This window comes from Fringilla coelebs (assembly GCF_963513975.1).
Source record: "Fringilla coelebs genome assembly, chromosome: 6".
Classification (NCBI taxonomy): domain Eukaryota; kingdom Metazoa; phylum Chordata; class Aves; order Passeriformes; family Fringillidae; genus Fringilla; species Fringilla coelebs.
This window is the reverse complement of record NC_140034.1, coordinates 59,224,349-59,239,616: the sequence shown is the minus strand read 5'-3', so window position 1 is coordinate 59,239,616 and position 15,268 is coordinate 59,224,349. Positions and strand designations below refer to the sequence as shown.

General features: G+C 44.4%; 1 protein-coding gene across 1 annotated transcript in view; it reads right to left on the bottom strand.

Annotated features, from left to right (window-relative positions):
* The window catches only part of SPON1 (spondin 1), a 181,051-nt gene extending 174,086 nt beyond the window's left edge, over positions 1 to 6,965 (bottom strand). Inside the window, exons 1-2 of the mRNA XM_084207154.1 lie at positions 6,610 to 6,965; positions 75 to 181 (exon numbers count right to left, since the gene is read on the bottom strand). Coding sequence (XP_084063280.1) covers positions 75 to 181; positions 6,610 to 6,832 — 330 coding nt within the window. The 5' untranslated portion in view covers positions 6,833 to 6,965. The remainder of the gene's footprint in view (positions 1 to 74; positions 182 to 6,609) is intronic.
* Positions 6,966 to 15,268: the final 8,303 nt, after the last annotated feature.

Sequence of the window (15,268 nt, the reverse complement as noted above, 5' to 3'; positions counted from 1 at the left end):
ATAAAACCTCTCTTTGAGCCAGGCAAACAGTAAAGAAGACTCCCAGGGGTGTAGGTCAGGGAAAGTTCTCTCACCTGGAAAGATCCTGCATGGTCTTCTTCTTTGTCCCCTTCTTTCCCTTCCTTGAGGGCGATCAAGGTGAAGCCTCGGAAGTAGGCAGGAGTGGCAGCTGACAGCGTCACTGGGGTGTGATGAGCAGAGAAACAACAAAAACAAACCATTAGCTGTGAAATCAGCCACCTGCATGTCGTTTCACAGCTTGAGAGGTGTGTGCTCTGCGTTGGCATTAACCAAAGTTAGAGCACTGACAACAGGGAGCCAAGCCAGACAGAATACAAAATGTTCAGTCTGAGTTTCCACATCAAGTGAGAAATGGTGGCATGAAGTAACTCAGCTTTTTCCCTCTTTCCTCTCCCTTTTTTTTTTCTAAAACCAGATTGATAATCTGCTCAGATCTACAGGAGGGTTGTTTTGGTGGTGGTGACACACGTGCAAGGGGTTTTTCTACTTTGGTTTTTTTTCTTTTTGAGGATTTTTTTGTTTGTTTGTTTGTGGGGCGTAGGGGTGAGGGGGTGTTAGATGTAAAGGAGGTCCTTAAACATTTGATTTTGTTTTTTGTCCAGTTCTGAGCATAGACAAAGTACTTTAGTGCACAGAAAGTCTCTCTGTGTCTAATGCTAGATGACCACATTGCCTGCTCCAGCTCAGCTACACTCAACACAGCACTCCAGCTTCTGGAAATGGGGGAATCTCAAAATATCCTTCCTCTGCTTCATCCTCAGGGCAAAACAGGACACAAAATTAAACTCCTGGCTGAGGCTGACCCCCAAAGATTGTGCTGCCAGCTCAGATTGCCAAAGCAATCCTACACAGCAGCAAACACCCTCCTTCTTCACACACCTGTCCTGAGCAAGAAGGCAGCACTGGATCCACCAGCAGAGCCCAGGGAATGTGGTGCTGCCCAATCTGATTTCACCATGCTCAGCAGCAGGATTAAATCCCTGATTTGATGCCAGTGCAAGACAGCTCTGTGCGATCTGCCTGTTCACTATCAGCAGCACAGAAGCAACACCAGAGTTCACAGAATTACAGGATATTCTGGGTTGGAAGGCACCCACAAGGATCTTCAAATCCAGCTCTGAAGGGGATGGCCCCTACAGGGATTGAAGCCACATTTTTAGCACCAGGCTCTCACCAGCTGAGATAATCTCAGGGTCAGCAGCTGAGGCTCTTTTGGACCACTATCAGAACCAGAGAATGAGGCAGAATTTTGAGGCAGGGCTTTTGAAATTACCAAAGTCTCTTCAACAACTTATAGCAATCCTTTCCTGAAACAGGGGTAAATTCTAAGGGGGAAAAAGTTATTCTAGAATTAAACTTAAAGAGACAGAAAATTGAACTCAATGTTTTAAGTAGCTTTTACTTTAGGCATAAATTGCAGAGTCACTCGTGGTACTTTATTGTCACACACTCCAACCCTGACAGGCACAATAAAAACTGAAGACCACCCACAGTTTTCAGAGCAAATTACAGCTACCAAGGCTGCTCCATAGAAGAGTATCCACAAGAGACTTCCTCTCACACAAATAGGCTGCAAGGGGTTGAATCACACTGCTAAAAATTACAATTGCCCTTAAAAGATATGGATTTCAAAATATGCCCCAGAGTTCATTTGGAACATATGGAGAGCTCTTTGATCTAGAAATTCAGTAGCAGGAAAATATAGAATAGGCTAATTGAACATATGTAGCATTATTGAGCTGTATTTGGGTCTAAAACTCACAGTTCTTGTACAAATACCTAACTTTTCTGACTATATATGGAAAAAAGAAAGGATGGAGAGATTTCTTTCAATTTTCAAACTTTTGTGTAAGTGCCACTTCTTTGACGTATAAACCTGCAAACACCTGTACAAATCTGGGGTAGCCATGGACACAATAGAAAGTCCCCCAACTCTCAAGATTTCCAACACACTTTTCATTCCATGGAACCTTATGATGAGCTTAAGTGTCGTAATTTTGGGGGAAAAAGAAAATTTCACATATTATATTCCAAAATGGGATAGCAGCATAATGCCTTTAGAATTTCTGCTTACTTTACAAAGTATTGCTCCAATTCATTAATTCATTTTCTGCCCAATAATTAGCATGATTAGTCCAGTTTTGAAAACTTCTGCAGCTCTGGCTAAATGAAAACCCACAGGCAGCCTCTCAGTTGCAATAACTGAGAACAGCACACTGCTGAACTCAACAGAGATGAACACATTACTGCTGCTTGAGCAGTGATTCTTAGAAATTAACTGCCATAAAGGCCTTTTACATGCAACACATTTTTCCATATCATATGCAATTAAAGACTCTGAATCACTGTGAGTTAAAGGTTACACCAGAAATACTCAAATATGTGTGCAAGCAAGCAGAGAATCCAGCTGTGAGTTGACTCAACAGTTTTCATTTTCCTCGCAAAGTCACAAACAGTTTTCCAAATTCTAAACACCTACCTAGAAAACAGAGAAGACCTGAAACGCTACAGAAACACCAGAAAGGAAGGCAGTTCCAAAGCCTGACTCACAGTTTTTGAACGCCTGGGGTGAGCAGTGCCCCCGCTGCGGTTTGCAGGCGTTTTAACCCCGAATAAATCCGAGGGGAGGGAGGGATGCCGCCCTCCCCCAGCCTGCACTGCTCAGTCAGCAGCCTCATCCAGGCAGCTGGGCTCGGGAACTCATCCAGCCCGAAGCCAAACAATCCAACCCCAGGCCGAATCCAGCCCCAAAGCCAAACAAACCGAGCCCAGCCCCGGGGTTCAGCCGGGTCCGTCCGTGCGCGGCTGCCACGGAGCGCGGCGCCGGCGGCGGGGACCGGGAGGGCACGGAGCAGAGCAGGCTCCTGGGGATTTAGGGTCTGTGCTTTGGGATTTACACCTTTGGGGATGTGTGCTTTGGGATTCACACCTTTGGGGATGCTGTCGTAGTCCAGAGCTAGGCCAGAACGCCGGGGAACGCCTGAGCCGTGAGGTTTCTGTGGGCGCTCGGAAGCAGGCGCGCTCAGGCAGCAGCGCAGCACAAGGGGGTTATCCCAAATCCGGAGCTGGTCCGGAGTCTCTGCCTCTGCTCTGGGTGTTCCAGCACGGCAGAGGCTCGCCCCGCACGGGCAGCCCTGGGAAGCTGTCAGAGCACATCTGTTTTTCACAAGGGAGCGGCTCTTTGTTGCATAAGAGCCGAGAGTTCTTGGGCTAAACTCCACCGTTTTAAACAACAGCTGTGTCCTGCTCACACCGCCTTCACACTAATTAACTTTCACTGAATGATAGGGACTTCCTGCAAGCATCAGTTAAATCTCAGCGCAAGCCTCAGAGTTACGGATTTCACTTTAAAGGGAAGATTGCAAATCAGCAGTTACTTTTGTCTTCTTCCATCCCTCTGGCAAATCTCTAATTACTTTACAAGTTGCACTTTGGCACACGCCTTCAACACGCTCCTCTTTCCCAAGTGTCCCAAGCTGAAGGTGGGGCGATCAAAGCACTTGCTCTTTTGGTTTCAGGCAGGAAATCTGATTATTCTCATCCTACACAACTGCACATCCTGTGTTGTACATTGCACAAGAACCAACAAACACACGTTCCAAATTTCACCCACATTTTGTGAAAGGTGGGAATGGCTAATGTACTTACAGAATATTGAGTGCTTGCTTGCAAAGTGTTTGCACATTGAGGGGGGAAGGAAGAAACGGAAAGAAAAGGACTCAACATTGTTTAGAAGAGAAGTCCCCAAGGCAATGCAATGGAGCACAACATCTTAAACGATCCCTTCCTCAAAAACTGAGAAAGTGAACTGATCTGCAAGTGGAAATGCCATTAAAACCAGAAACAACATGCACACAGAGGGTATATGTAAGGGCTATAACTAGTCTAGTACTCCTTCTTCAGAACAATAACTTCATGATACCACAGCAGAAAGTAGGTCTGCTGCATGTTAGCATGTGAAAACGGCATACTACTGCCTTTTTGTAGAAGCAAGTTTATTTACATTTTAATAGCACGAAACTTACCTCATTTTTTTCATGGAAATCTCATGCAATCATTAATCTAACTCTACAATCAATAAAGCCAGGACTGAGTATTTTCAAGGATCATTACCCTGTATCACCATCCAAACTCCAGGCTCATTTGTGCCTCTGAAGGCAGTGAGAACTCTGACCTTCAGTGGAAGTCAGAGCAGCTCCATCCAGGCTGAAGGTGCCCAGCAGGGAGGAGAGGACCTCGACCCTAGGATGGTGTGCCCACAAACCTGGTCCTACAGGAGACATTTTTAATTGTCTGGCAGGAGAACGTGCCCTTACTCACTGCTGCCAGACAGAGGAGGAGAATACCCACCCAGAGAAGTCACTCAGTGCCCAGGGTCGCTGTTCTCTGTCACAGCTCCAGAGGTGGAAAACCGAGGCTCCACAGCTCCTTACACACAGATCCCCCAGGGCTTCCCCCTCAGGGCAAATAGATTCTGATTGATCTAAAGGTGAATAGCTGCAGGGGAGCCATAAGAACTCCTCCAAACAGTGTGGTCTCCTGATTCCCACGCTGCAAGAGTGCTGAGATATTTCCTCCTTGAGAGCCTGAAGTGTCACATCCACTGATGGCATGAAGATAAATGGATGTCCCTACACTGAGGCTTTTGTGGAGCACACTTGCATGTACAGATAATTCCTGTGTTATCCACCTTGAAAATATGAGTTTATTCCAAGAGCCCACTAGGGAATGTGCCAAGGATCCAGATGCATCAATTCAGGCAGGGGCCATGGAAACAGGAGTATCTGGCTCCAGTGCTAAGGAGGTGGTGCAAGTCTTCTGCCATGCTACATATAGAGTAATTTGCAGATAAATAAATACAAACAAACAAAAACCCACAGACCTGTCATGATATCTCATTTCTTAAATTCTTGGTTGGATTTTCCATCTTCTGCATAAAACAGTAATACAGTTCCAGTTTGACTGTAGAAATGGCTTTGAAAGTAAGCTCTCCAAACTTTCTGTGTATCATCAGTTTTAACTACCTGAATATTTCAGTCCCAAGGATCAGAAATGCAGGCACATATTCTGTTCTACATTTTAACTTTTTACTATTAGTTGTAATTTTCTCACTTCCAAGCAGCTATAATAGCCTAATATGATTTTATTAATTGAGTTCCTAATGCCAAGACCTAATATCTTCAGAAAATTAGTTCTGCTAATTCATCTGGGAATTTTCTGTGCACATTTCTATGCAAAAGAAACTTCTTTAGTAGATGACTGAAAATGTCCTGTAACGCTTTCACAGAAGTGAATTCCAAAAGTTTTAAAAAACGTTCACTTTTGTCACTATCAAAAAACTTGGCACATCTTTATCCTTCCTAGTAGATGTATCAAGCTGACATATCACATGAAATCTTCTAGACTCAAGGTACTAATCCCAATGTCTAGAACAGCTCCCCAGCTTGCAGGTAATGTGCATTTCCTCACATTGTGTTAAAACAAAACAGTTTTGGGGAAAAAAAATCAAATCAGTAACATGCAAAGTTACAGACGGGTGCTCAAAACAGGTGAACCACTGCTGCAGATGGATTTCTCAGCCTTTGAATGATTATGCTGCATGCACACTTCTTTCTCCCTATATTTACTGAGATTTCCATGTTCATGCAATGGGAAAACACTGCTCTTTACCCTGGATCTAAAAAACACTTTGAAGAATCTCCCAATATCTTTTTTTCTAAAAGTATGTTAGTTATGGTACCTAAAAATGTCCAAGTTCTCTATAAAGTGCTTTTAAAATACAAGATTAACAGTACATTCCAAGTAGCTTTATTTCTGAAGGCATTGTACAGTGAGGCAGAAAAAGTGACCAAAACCTGTCTTTGCCTATTAATTAGTAAAATACACCCAAATGTGCTTTGGAATTTCAGTCCAAGGACTGGATGTGACATGCTCAGGGAAGAACAAATGCCTCCATCTCTTATTTACAGTGGTCGTTAGCACTGTCTCTGCCTCTTTCCTGTTTGAACCATCTGTTCATTTGCCCAGAAAAAAAAAAAAAATTAAAAAATGGGGTGGGATAAACGTAAGTGGAAAATGTGGGAAGTTGGCAGTGTGCTGCATCATGTTTGCCCATATGCTAACTCATTATGTTAACATTCATATTTCAGGGCAGGAACGATCAGCTCCGAGCTTCCTCTCCTCCCTGCTGAATGTTCAAGCTTCTCCCTTGCCCTGGGTTATATTTAAAGGGATAGGAAGGAATCCCACGGAAGCGGGTAAACGGGGGAAGAGTGCGCTTTGCATCGCCGCAACTTGTGATCTTGTGCGAGCGCTGAGCCTGTACAGAGGGTTCGTACAAGAAAGGAAATTCCTTTTAATGAGGAGTGCTTGGGAGCAAAGTGATCCCCTGAAACCCAACTCCTCTCACTTGCCATGGAAGCATCCCCAATAAAGTAATGCGTGGGGGTGCATTACCCTGCCTTAATCCACACACTTACACACGCACAGGAGGGATCCGGAGATGACAGGCAGAGACACGCTACAGCTCCACAGCCCCTTATCCTCACCATTATCGCGAGTAAGGGATGCGGAGGATGTCCAACTTACCCCGGTAACTGTTCCCAGGCTTGTAAAATTCTGGATCGCCCTCCACCCTGAGGCTGAATTCATTGTACCCTTCCCTCCTGGTGCCTTGGGCTCGCAGGATCCGGCTGCAATACCCCTCGGATTTCGCGGCTTTCTCTAAGGTTTCGTCAGGAAAGCCCTTGGCCACCAAGGGGAAAGTCAGCGCCAGGAGCCGCAGGGCCAGCGGCTGCAGATGCGCTCCCATCCTCGGCGCTCCGCACAACTTTTGGGGGCCGGCAGCGGCACGGGGGGCACGGGGGGCTGGGCAGGGCTGGGCGGCACGGGCTGAGCGCTCCGGCAGCCCCGGGCCCCGGCGTGAGGTGCCGGCTCGGCTGGGCTCGGAGGGACCGGCTGGGCTGCTGCCGGCGGAGGGAGGGGAAAAGCAGCGAGGGGGCAGAGAGGGAGGGGACGGCGAGAGGGGAGGGGAGCGGGGAGGGAGGGAAGTGTGATCTTGCCCAGATCCCGAAGTGAAGTGCTGGTTTGTTTCAGAGCGTGTGATTAGCGGCTCGGCGGTGTTTACTTAGGCGAGCTGAATTCGCAGGGCTGGTGAAAGAGGCGCTGCTGTCTCCCAGACACCCAGCGCGGAGCTGCTGCCGCTCGGGCTGAGCCCCCGGAGCTGAAATCAATCACCCGCATTCCTGCCAAAGTCTATAGTTACTGTAGGGATAACGAGGCTCAAAGAATTTCCCCACACCGCTCCAGCCTCCCGTCTTCCTGACATGATAAACATCGCCAACTGAACAGCGCGGACAGACCGACAGCCCTGCCCGCTGGAGCAGCCGGGAGCATCGCTGCAGCTCCTCGGGTACCACGGAGGGGGACGGGGAGGTGGCTGTGCCACAAACACCAGGTCCGTGTCCCCACCAGCCTGCCACACAGCGCACATCAGAGCCGCAGGATGTGCGGGTGTGTGCTCCCAGCAGCTGCCAGCGCTGCTCACCTCGGGGAGCGTGGGAGGTCTGCTCCAGCACCCGGGGAAATCCCAGCAGATGCGAGCAGCAGAAAGCACGGCTCATTATTTTGCCTTTACACAAGGCACACTGAGGCGCAACGACGCTGAATGACTTGTCTAAATCCACAAAAGAAGATTACAATGGTGGGAAAAAAGAAAGAGAACCTAGACCCCTGGGGTCCCTAACTCCAGGGGTTTGAGCCTACGATGCTGCTCTTCTCTCTCTCTCTCTCCCTCCACTGCTTTGTAAGTAGAGGAGAAAGCAGGAAAGGTCTTCAGGCAGGACCTGAATACTTTCAGGATGACAGATACACAAGAGGGCACAAATCCCTTTCTGACCCCTTTCTCCAGGACAGGACTGTAGCAGATGGATGAATACAACTGCGTTTATGCGCAACTTCCAAAAAGTAAGAGAAACAGCAAGCAGTTTGAAGTCCTTTTGGACCCCACTAAGGCATTTGTTAGCATCAGATTTGCAAATTTTTGGGTTCCAAACTTACCTTTGGAAGTTGATTAGCAGCAACCCCTCGCTGTGTGTCAAATCAAGGTGCTTATTTAGGTGTCTGTGAGGATGCAGGACCTTTATTTTCTGAAAGATTACTTGCCAAGAGCTTTGCTACTGTGTAAGCTTGTTTGTATTTCAGTCTGTTACACGCTTATAAAGAACATAAATTGTCACAGCCTCAAATTCTTCATTCACTAAAGATTATGTTAACAAAAATGGGATTGGTTGGGTGAGATTTTAGCTTTTGCTGCAAACACAGAGCTACTGGCAATGTCCCTCCAGGTCTGTGAAGCGTGGCAGTCCAGCTCTGGTCCCAAACTGAGTGGTAAAATCCCATTAGTGAGGACATGCCTGCTTGGACACCTGCTACAGGTGGGGCTGACTGCAGGGACTTCCACTGCAGAAGAAAGACTTTGATTAGGGAAGGAGAAGAGGTCTTTGCAGCACGAGATGCTTTTTCTGTTCCTCTCTCCTGCTGGAGGAAGGAGAATGAGCAACCCTGACTTTCCAGCATAACACACCAGCTTCCATTCAGTCTGTTCCCTCCACCCAATCTGGCAGCACGAGGGCAAATCAATCCATCACCTTTAAGGCAACAATATTCAGTAGCTTTTGCTACTGAAGCCTTGAGTTGGCACAGTAATGCAGAATATTTAGTTTCATGCTCCCAAAGACCCATGTTCATGTGGTAATTAAGTGACTACAGTTCAGCAATGTCATAAACTCTTGGGTCTCATTTGACCACGATCTTCACCTCACTCATTTATGAGAACAAGCTTTGCTTTATGTGGGTCCCTCAGCCAAAGATGCCTGTGAATTTGATGAATTTGATATTTGACTTCTCATTTCTTTTGCTGAGATTGATTGAAAAGCAATTACCTGACCAAAGCATTCCTGACAGGAACTGCACAGGCTTCTGCACAATCCACCTTTGTTTTGAGCCAGTGTTGTGTTCTAACTCAACACTCCTCAAAGTGTTCTTAGTCCTTTTCAGATTTTTGGGGGTTTTATATGGTAACTGGTTCATCAGCATCTATTGACTCTTCTCTTCCAGTAGATTTTATGTCTCCTAGTTTTTAATTCCTGACATGGCCTGGGGTGTTACTTCTGCTACTTTTTTGTTCAAAAGCATTGTAAAGTTTCCTAGAAAGGCATAGCACAGAGTCTTGCTAAAAGTGAATGCTTCAACTTAGCAACTGATACAGACAAATTAACCTGCACTGCCTACAGCCATGAAATGAGTAATTTGTTGTAAAGACAGTTTAGAGTATGGGCAATGTCATTAAGCATGGGCATCCTCGGGGTTTTCTATTTGTTCTACTAATTAGTGTGTGTTTGCCCAAAGCATCCAGCATGATGTATCAGTCAGAGATGCATGCAGACTGATGAGCCCAACCATCCATGGCAAATTTAACAGAGGAAGCCTTGCATCTGGGAGACTGCTTTCCTTTGTGCACTTCCTAGGATGAATCAACTTGCTGTCCATGACTATTAGGCATAACAATCATTACTGGGGTAATATTGCATCTGATGGAGCTGTAATGGTTGCAGGAAACTCTCCCCTCCCCCTCACTCCACAGAGTGGGCTTTCCTAACAAACAAAAATCATTCCACAGTGTCAGCAGTCTTTCTCAATTTTTGCTTCCCCAGAAAAGGAGCCCATTTTTTCAGGTGGCATTTTAGAAGACTGCTCTAACTACTGCAGAATACCCCTGCATTGACTGGAAGATATGATAGGGGGCATTTAATAGGTTTTTTTTCCTTCTGCTTCTCTCATTTCGGTTAGTTGTTTGAAGTCTTGGGAATTGTCTATAAAGCAACAATGTGCAATGCAATGCTTGGCTACACAACACTTGATCTTAGAGACCATAGACCTCAAATAAATATATAAATATATAAACTGATTGCATGACTATTAGACCCCTTAAAAGAGCCAGCTCTCAGAGCAGAGGCCAAAAACCAGCCAAAACAATGCATCAGGGTGGCTGGTGCCCTAAATCTCACAACCATTAGGTGCTTGATAACTTCACTGGGCTGTAGGATTCACCTCCCTAACACCCAGAAGCTTTAGTATTTTCTATAAATAAATACAGAAATAATAATAACAGAGGGATACATCTCTTTCACAAGATGTCTGAAATGTTACCCACTCTTCCACAAGAGCTAATGATTAAAATATTCCTGTAGAATGTCAGAGACAAATGGGTTTCAGCTCCTTGCTAGGTTTGCAAGTCCTCTGATCCTCATCTCTCAGGAAATGTGAGATTGTGAAAATTTAAATCTTCTCAAAGCACTCTCAGTCCCTCATAGAAATTTTGGACTTCTAATGTTGAACTGATGCTGAAATGAAAGAAAGGAGATTGAGGGTGTTGTATCAATTAGAATGGATTTTCTGGAGACAGATCCAGGGTGCCTTTTCCTTTTTCTCCTCAGACATTAGTTCTATTGGGAATTGTATTGGGATCAAAAGCTCTCCAGGGGTTCAGGTGGTCACCTACCATCAAAAGGTTGCACTAAGTGCTCTCTGAATACCTCTGCCAAATTAAGAGATGCAAGCTGAGGAAAAAGTGACTTTTAACTTTTCCTCATGAGCAAGATACTCCCTTGCTCACAGGTGCCAGGGCAGAAGATGCTGTTGTTCGGGCAAAGGAAGGGTCTGGCTGGCTGGGGAGGAAGGAGGAGGCTCTGGATGCCTGGGAAAACAACATTGTAACACAATCTGCAACAAAACCTTCCATGACTGGGAGGGCAAGAAGGGCATCTGAGGATTGCACTTTCAAAGGCGCTTATCTCATTTTTAGACCTTTGTGTCTTACTATAGATTTAGCTATTAGTCTAATTTGCATTTCTCTCCTTTCCCACTGCTCCAGCAGTCACAGTCTCAAACAAGACAGAAACTCCCTCTATTGATTTAGATGGAATAATAACCCTGTTGCTATTAAAATCCCCCTCTACCTACAGCAAGAATGAGGCTTTTCTCACGCAGTTCATGCTGTCTGAAGCATGTTTAGAAAGGGATCCAGAGATATCTGCTGTCCTATTAGACAAAGTAAAGAGCTTGGGAGACACTTAAAATGATTTCTTACTTCTCTGTAGCACTGTTCTCCACTTCTTTTCTCTCAAGAATCCAAGCAGTGACAAGTAATGACAGTAAATGTTTGCAGAGGTCTGTTTGCCATTTACACCACTGTCAGTCAGTACCATGTATCTCCAAAATTAAACTTCCCAGCAGCTCGTTGTATTTGCCTGTTCAGTCATGCATGCCTTCTGCATATTTTCACACTGACAATGCAAAGAGTTTTCATTTCCAGGGCATTTTAAAGAAATATTTTGTCCCTGACACTATGGGAATAGCATCATGCTTATTACTGGAGGGGCACTGCAGTGCTGAGAGAAACAGAGGCAGAGAGAGAGCAGCTCTGTGCAGGCTCCTCCTGGGCTTAAATGGGGCAAAACCTCAATGAAACGGGAAAAGTGTGGGAGAAAACACAGGTTTTGAAATTGCACAGAGGCTGTAAAAGATCTAGAAAAGTCTAGCCAGCACTCCGGATAAGAAAGGCAGAAAGTGATTTAAACTAAGGCCGCTCCTGAATGGATTTTTCAAGATGAGAAGTTGACAGAAGCTTATCTTCCACACAGAGTCTATTCTGGGGAGGAGGTTTGCTAAGGAAAGACCCAGGCTTCTTGGAACATTTAACTCAGGGTTCCTTCCAATATCAGAAAGTAAATATGTTCTTAAAAAATCTCTCCCTTTATCCCACACAGCTACTCGAGATCTATCTTGGGAATCCCTGAGAACTCCCAAGAGCAGAATAAACAACTGGTTCCTCCAAGCCCAGTATCAGCTTCATTTACCCCCAAGGAAATTCACTGCTGTAAATTCACCTGTAGCACCAGCCATTTCTGGGTCACATCCCCTCCAGTTACAGCCAACTTTCTCCCTCAGCAGTCTCTGCCTTTAGGAACTTCCCAGTTTCCATGGACAGGGCAGAAAAAAAACCCCATAAAACCTCCCCCTAAATTTCATCTCTGCTCCTTCCAACTAAGCCACACAATAACTCTGCAGGCATTTGTGTTAATTTAAACCCTCAATACCAACCTAAAATTCAGCATCTTGGTAGTTTGCTGAATCACCTGTCACTGACTTTATATGACTGCATGTTCTTCTGCATCTGCCTTGACCTCAGTGCCTCTAACTTGACTATATCTGGCTAAAACACTAATGAACAATAACCAGACTGAATTCAGCTTTTTGGCACGTTCACTATTCAGAGTCAGCTGTTCAGTGTTCTGTTATCACCATATTTTCCTCCCTGAATTGTTTAACACCTGCAGATTGGCTGTTGCTTTCCCTGTTCACCCTCTATTTGTATTTTTCCAAGACATGAGGTATGTGATAAAGTTCCTATTTTTTTTTTAGTAGCTGAGCTCTCAAAATCAGAATATAAATGAAACTTTGCATACAGAAGAAAACCTGGTTTTACCAAGTTTCAGGCTGGATGTTTTGCCAGGAAGAACATAAAAAAACCAACTTACACTGTCTAAGAAAATAAATGGTTTCCATCTAGACAAATAATTTATAAAAATACACTCACCAAATTTTATACATGCCCATTATTTATTCAATCAATCTATCCTCTTTTTCAAAAAGTATTTTGATAGTGATATAGTAATTAAATCTTCAGTCAACTCTGGTTAGGATAGGTCTTAATTAGGCTGCAAATATGGAATGAAAATGTACAGTAACACATCCCACGAACACAACAGGTCCAAAAGCAAGAATGACATCATCTTCAGACTCCAAAAAAACCTCATAACCAAAACTAAACAGAAAAAACCCAATCCAGAAAATAAAAACAACATAAACCCACAGATAAGGGAAGGATGAAAAATTCTTTGGGATTTCTGGTGCTGACCATGAAATGAAGACAGAAACAAACAAGAATAAATGATAAATATAAGGTGATTCCATCAGTGAACTGGCTGACCCATTTGGGAACAGGGGCTGTACTTCAAGCACTCTGACATTTGCAGAATAGGATTGTCTCCCAAAGCAAGCTCTCTACAACACCCTCCTGCGAGGTGATGTGAATTTCTTTTGCCCCTGTTCTCCTTCTGCATTCAGCAGCCATTCCTTTTAAAGGAAATATTTACTGTACCATGCTAGACCATTGCATCTTCTTTCATCATTAGCTGGCAGGTTTATTTGAGCCGCAGGCTGCCAAGTGCAGCACTCCTGTGGTTTATGGACTGCTGCACTTCCCTCACAAGACCCATTGTCCCTGGGAATCTAAATCAGCTACTTCTACCTCCAGCTTGATGGAAATTTAAATATTTGGAAGTACAATGAATTCTAAAGGGGGAGGTGTTCATCTGGTACAAGGTCCTACCAAGGAGAGAGCATGGCCAAGCTGAGAATGCAGGACTAAGAGGAGACTTGGAATTCCAGAATTCATCCCGTCACCACATCTCTCTGTAGCTCAGCTCCTTATCAGACAGGGCAGCAGCACATCTCCAGGTAAAAACATCACCTAAGAACAGACAATCCCTATTATTATTGCAATGGGTAAAGCTCTACAAGTATTAGAACGTGGCTTCAAAGCAGCTTTTGCACAATGAAAGGTTTTTGGAAAGTTTTCTTTCAGTTTGTTTGTGAAATTCAAATTATGCCAAGTATTGCTAGATATTCCTGAGGATCACCAGGAGCTCAGACAAAGTGACTGCCCAAAGAATTTCTGCAGAGAGATTCTGCAGTTGGAGGTATTGGAAAAAAACCCCAATAGTTCTCCAAGAAAGTTTCTTAAATCTCAGATTTCCAGCTCAAATATTAAAGGAGCTTTGGGAAATCTTCTGAAGATTTGCAGCCCCACATAATTTTTATATCAAAGGAAGTTTTGTGTCTGTAATTTAAAAAGGAATCTAAACTATTTGACAGCAAGTGAGTGAAATATACATATATGAAGACATTTCAAATATGGATATTAATGTACATGGGGAAAAATTTATTACACATTAAAAAGTTATCCTTTCTTGCTTGGTAAAGAGATGGAAGATCAAATAGGCAAAGATATGTTAACAATGCACTTCATTGTGTGTTCTGTGGACATATTTTAATTGTCATCAGCATACAAGGCTAAAATTGCAAGCTGGTAATGCAGAACAGGGTTTCTGGGAGGAGGAAGTATTTTTTCCCAGAGCAGTTGGCATGGCTGAAAAAAAAATCTCCAGGCTTTAAAACACAGCAGCCCTTCTGCAGGGCCTGAGAATGAGTTATTTTACAAAGCTAAGTGCATGTTCACAATCATCTCTCAGAGTTTAGCTGGCCACACATTCATCAGGAGATTTCTGAGGAGAGAGGTAATTGGTACCTGTGAAGTAAAGAGGATGATGAAGGGGATGAAGGAGGGAGGTGCCAGGGAGAGAGGAGGACAGTGATGAGTTGGTGAAAGGGAGATATTTATAGCCTGCAGAATAAAGGGAACTTTGTGTGGGAGAGCAATCCTGGAGAATGCCATAAAACAACACCTCCAGCAAGCTCCTGGGTCTTGGTGTCCCAAATTCTGCTACAGTTTAGTCTGCAAGCTCAACTTTGGAAAGTATTTCCCAAGTTTTCCTTAATGGTATGAACAGAGAGAGACAGGGATGCACTTTGCTGGGAAATGCTTGGGAATGGCAGCTGGGAGTGGTGGCCTTGATGGATCTCTGTGGTATTTTTGGGGTCCCCCGTCGAAGGGAGGAAATGATAAATCCAACCCCATGTTCTCAGAAGGCTAATTTATTATTTTGTGATCTGTATCATATTAAAGAATGCTATACTAAACTATACTAAAGAATAGAGAAAGGATACAGACAGAAGGCCAAAAAGAAAATAATGAAAACTCGTGACTCCTTCCAGAGTCCTGACACACCTGTGATTGGTCATTAAGTAAAAACAATTCACATGAAACCAATCAAACAATCACCTGTTGGTAAACAATGTCCAAATCACATTCCAAAGTAGCAAAACACAGGAGAAGCAAATCAGATAATTATTGTTTCCCTTTTTCTCTGAGGCTTCTCAGCTCCCCAGGAGAAAAATCCTAGTGAAGGGATTTTTCTGGAAAACATGATGGTGACAGATCTCCCCAGAGGTTCACTGGAAGAGGATGTCCCATTCCCTGACTCACAATCCACCAGTCACCACA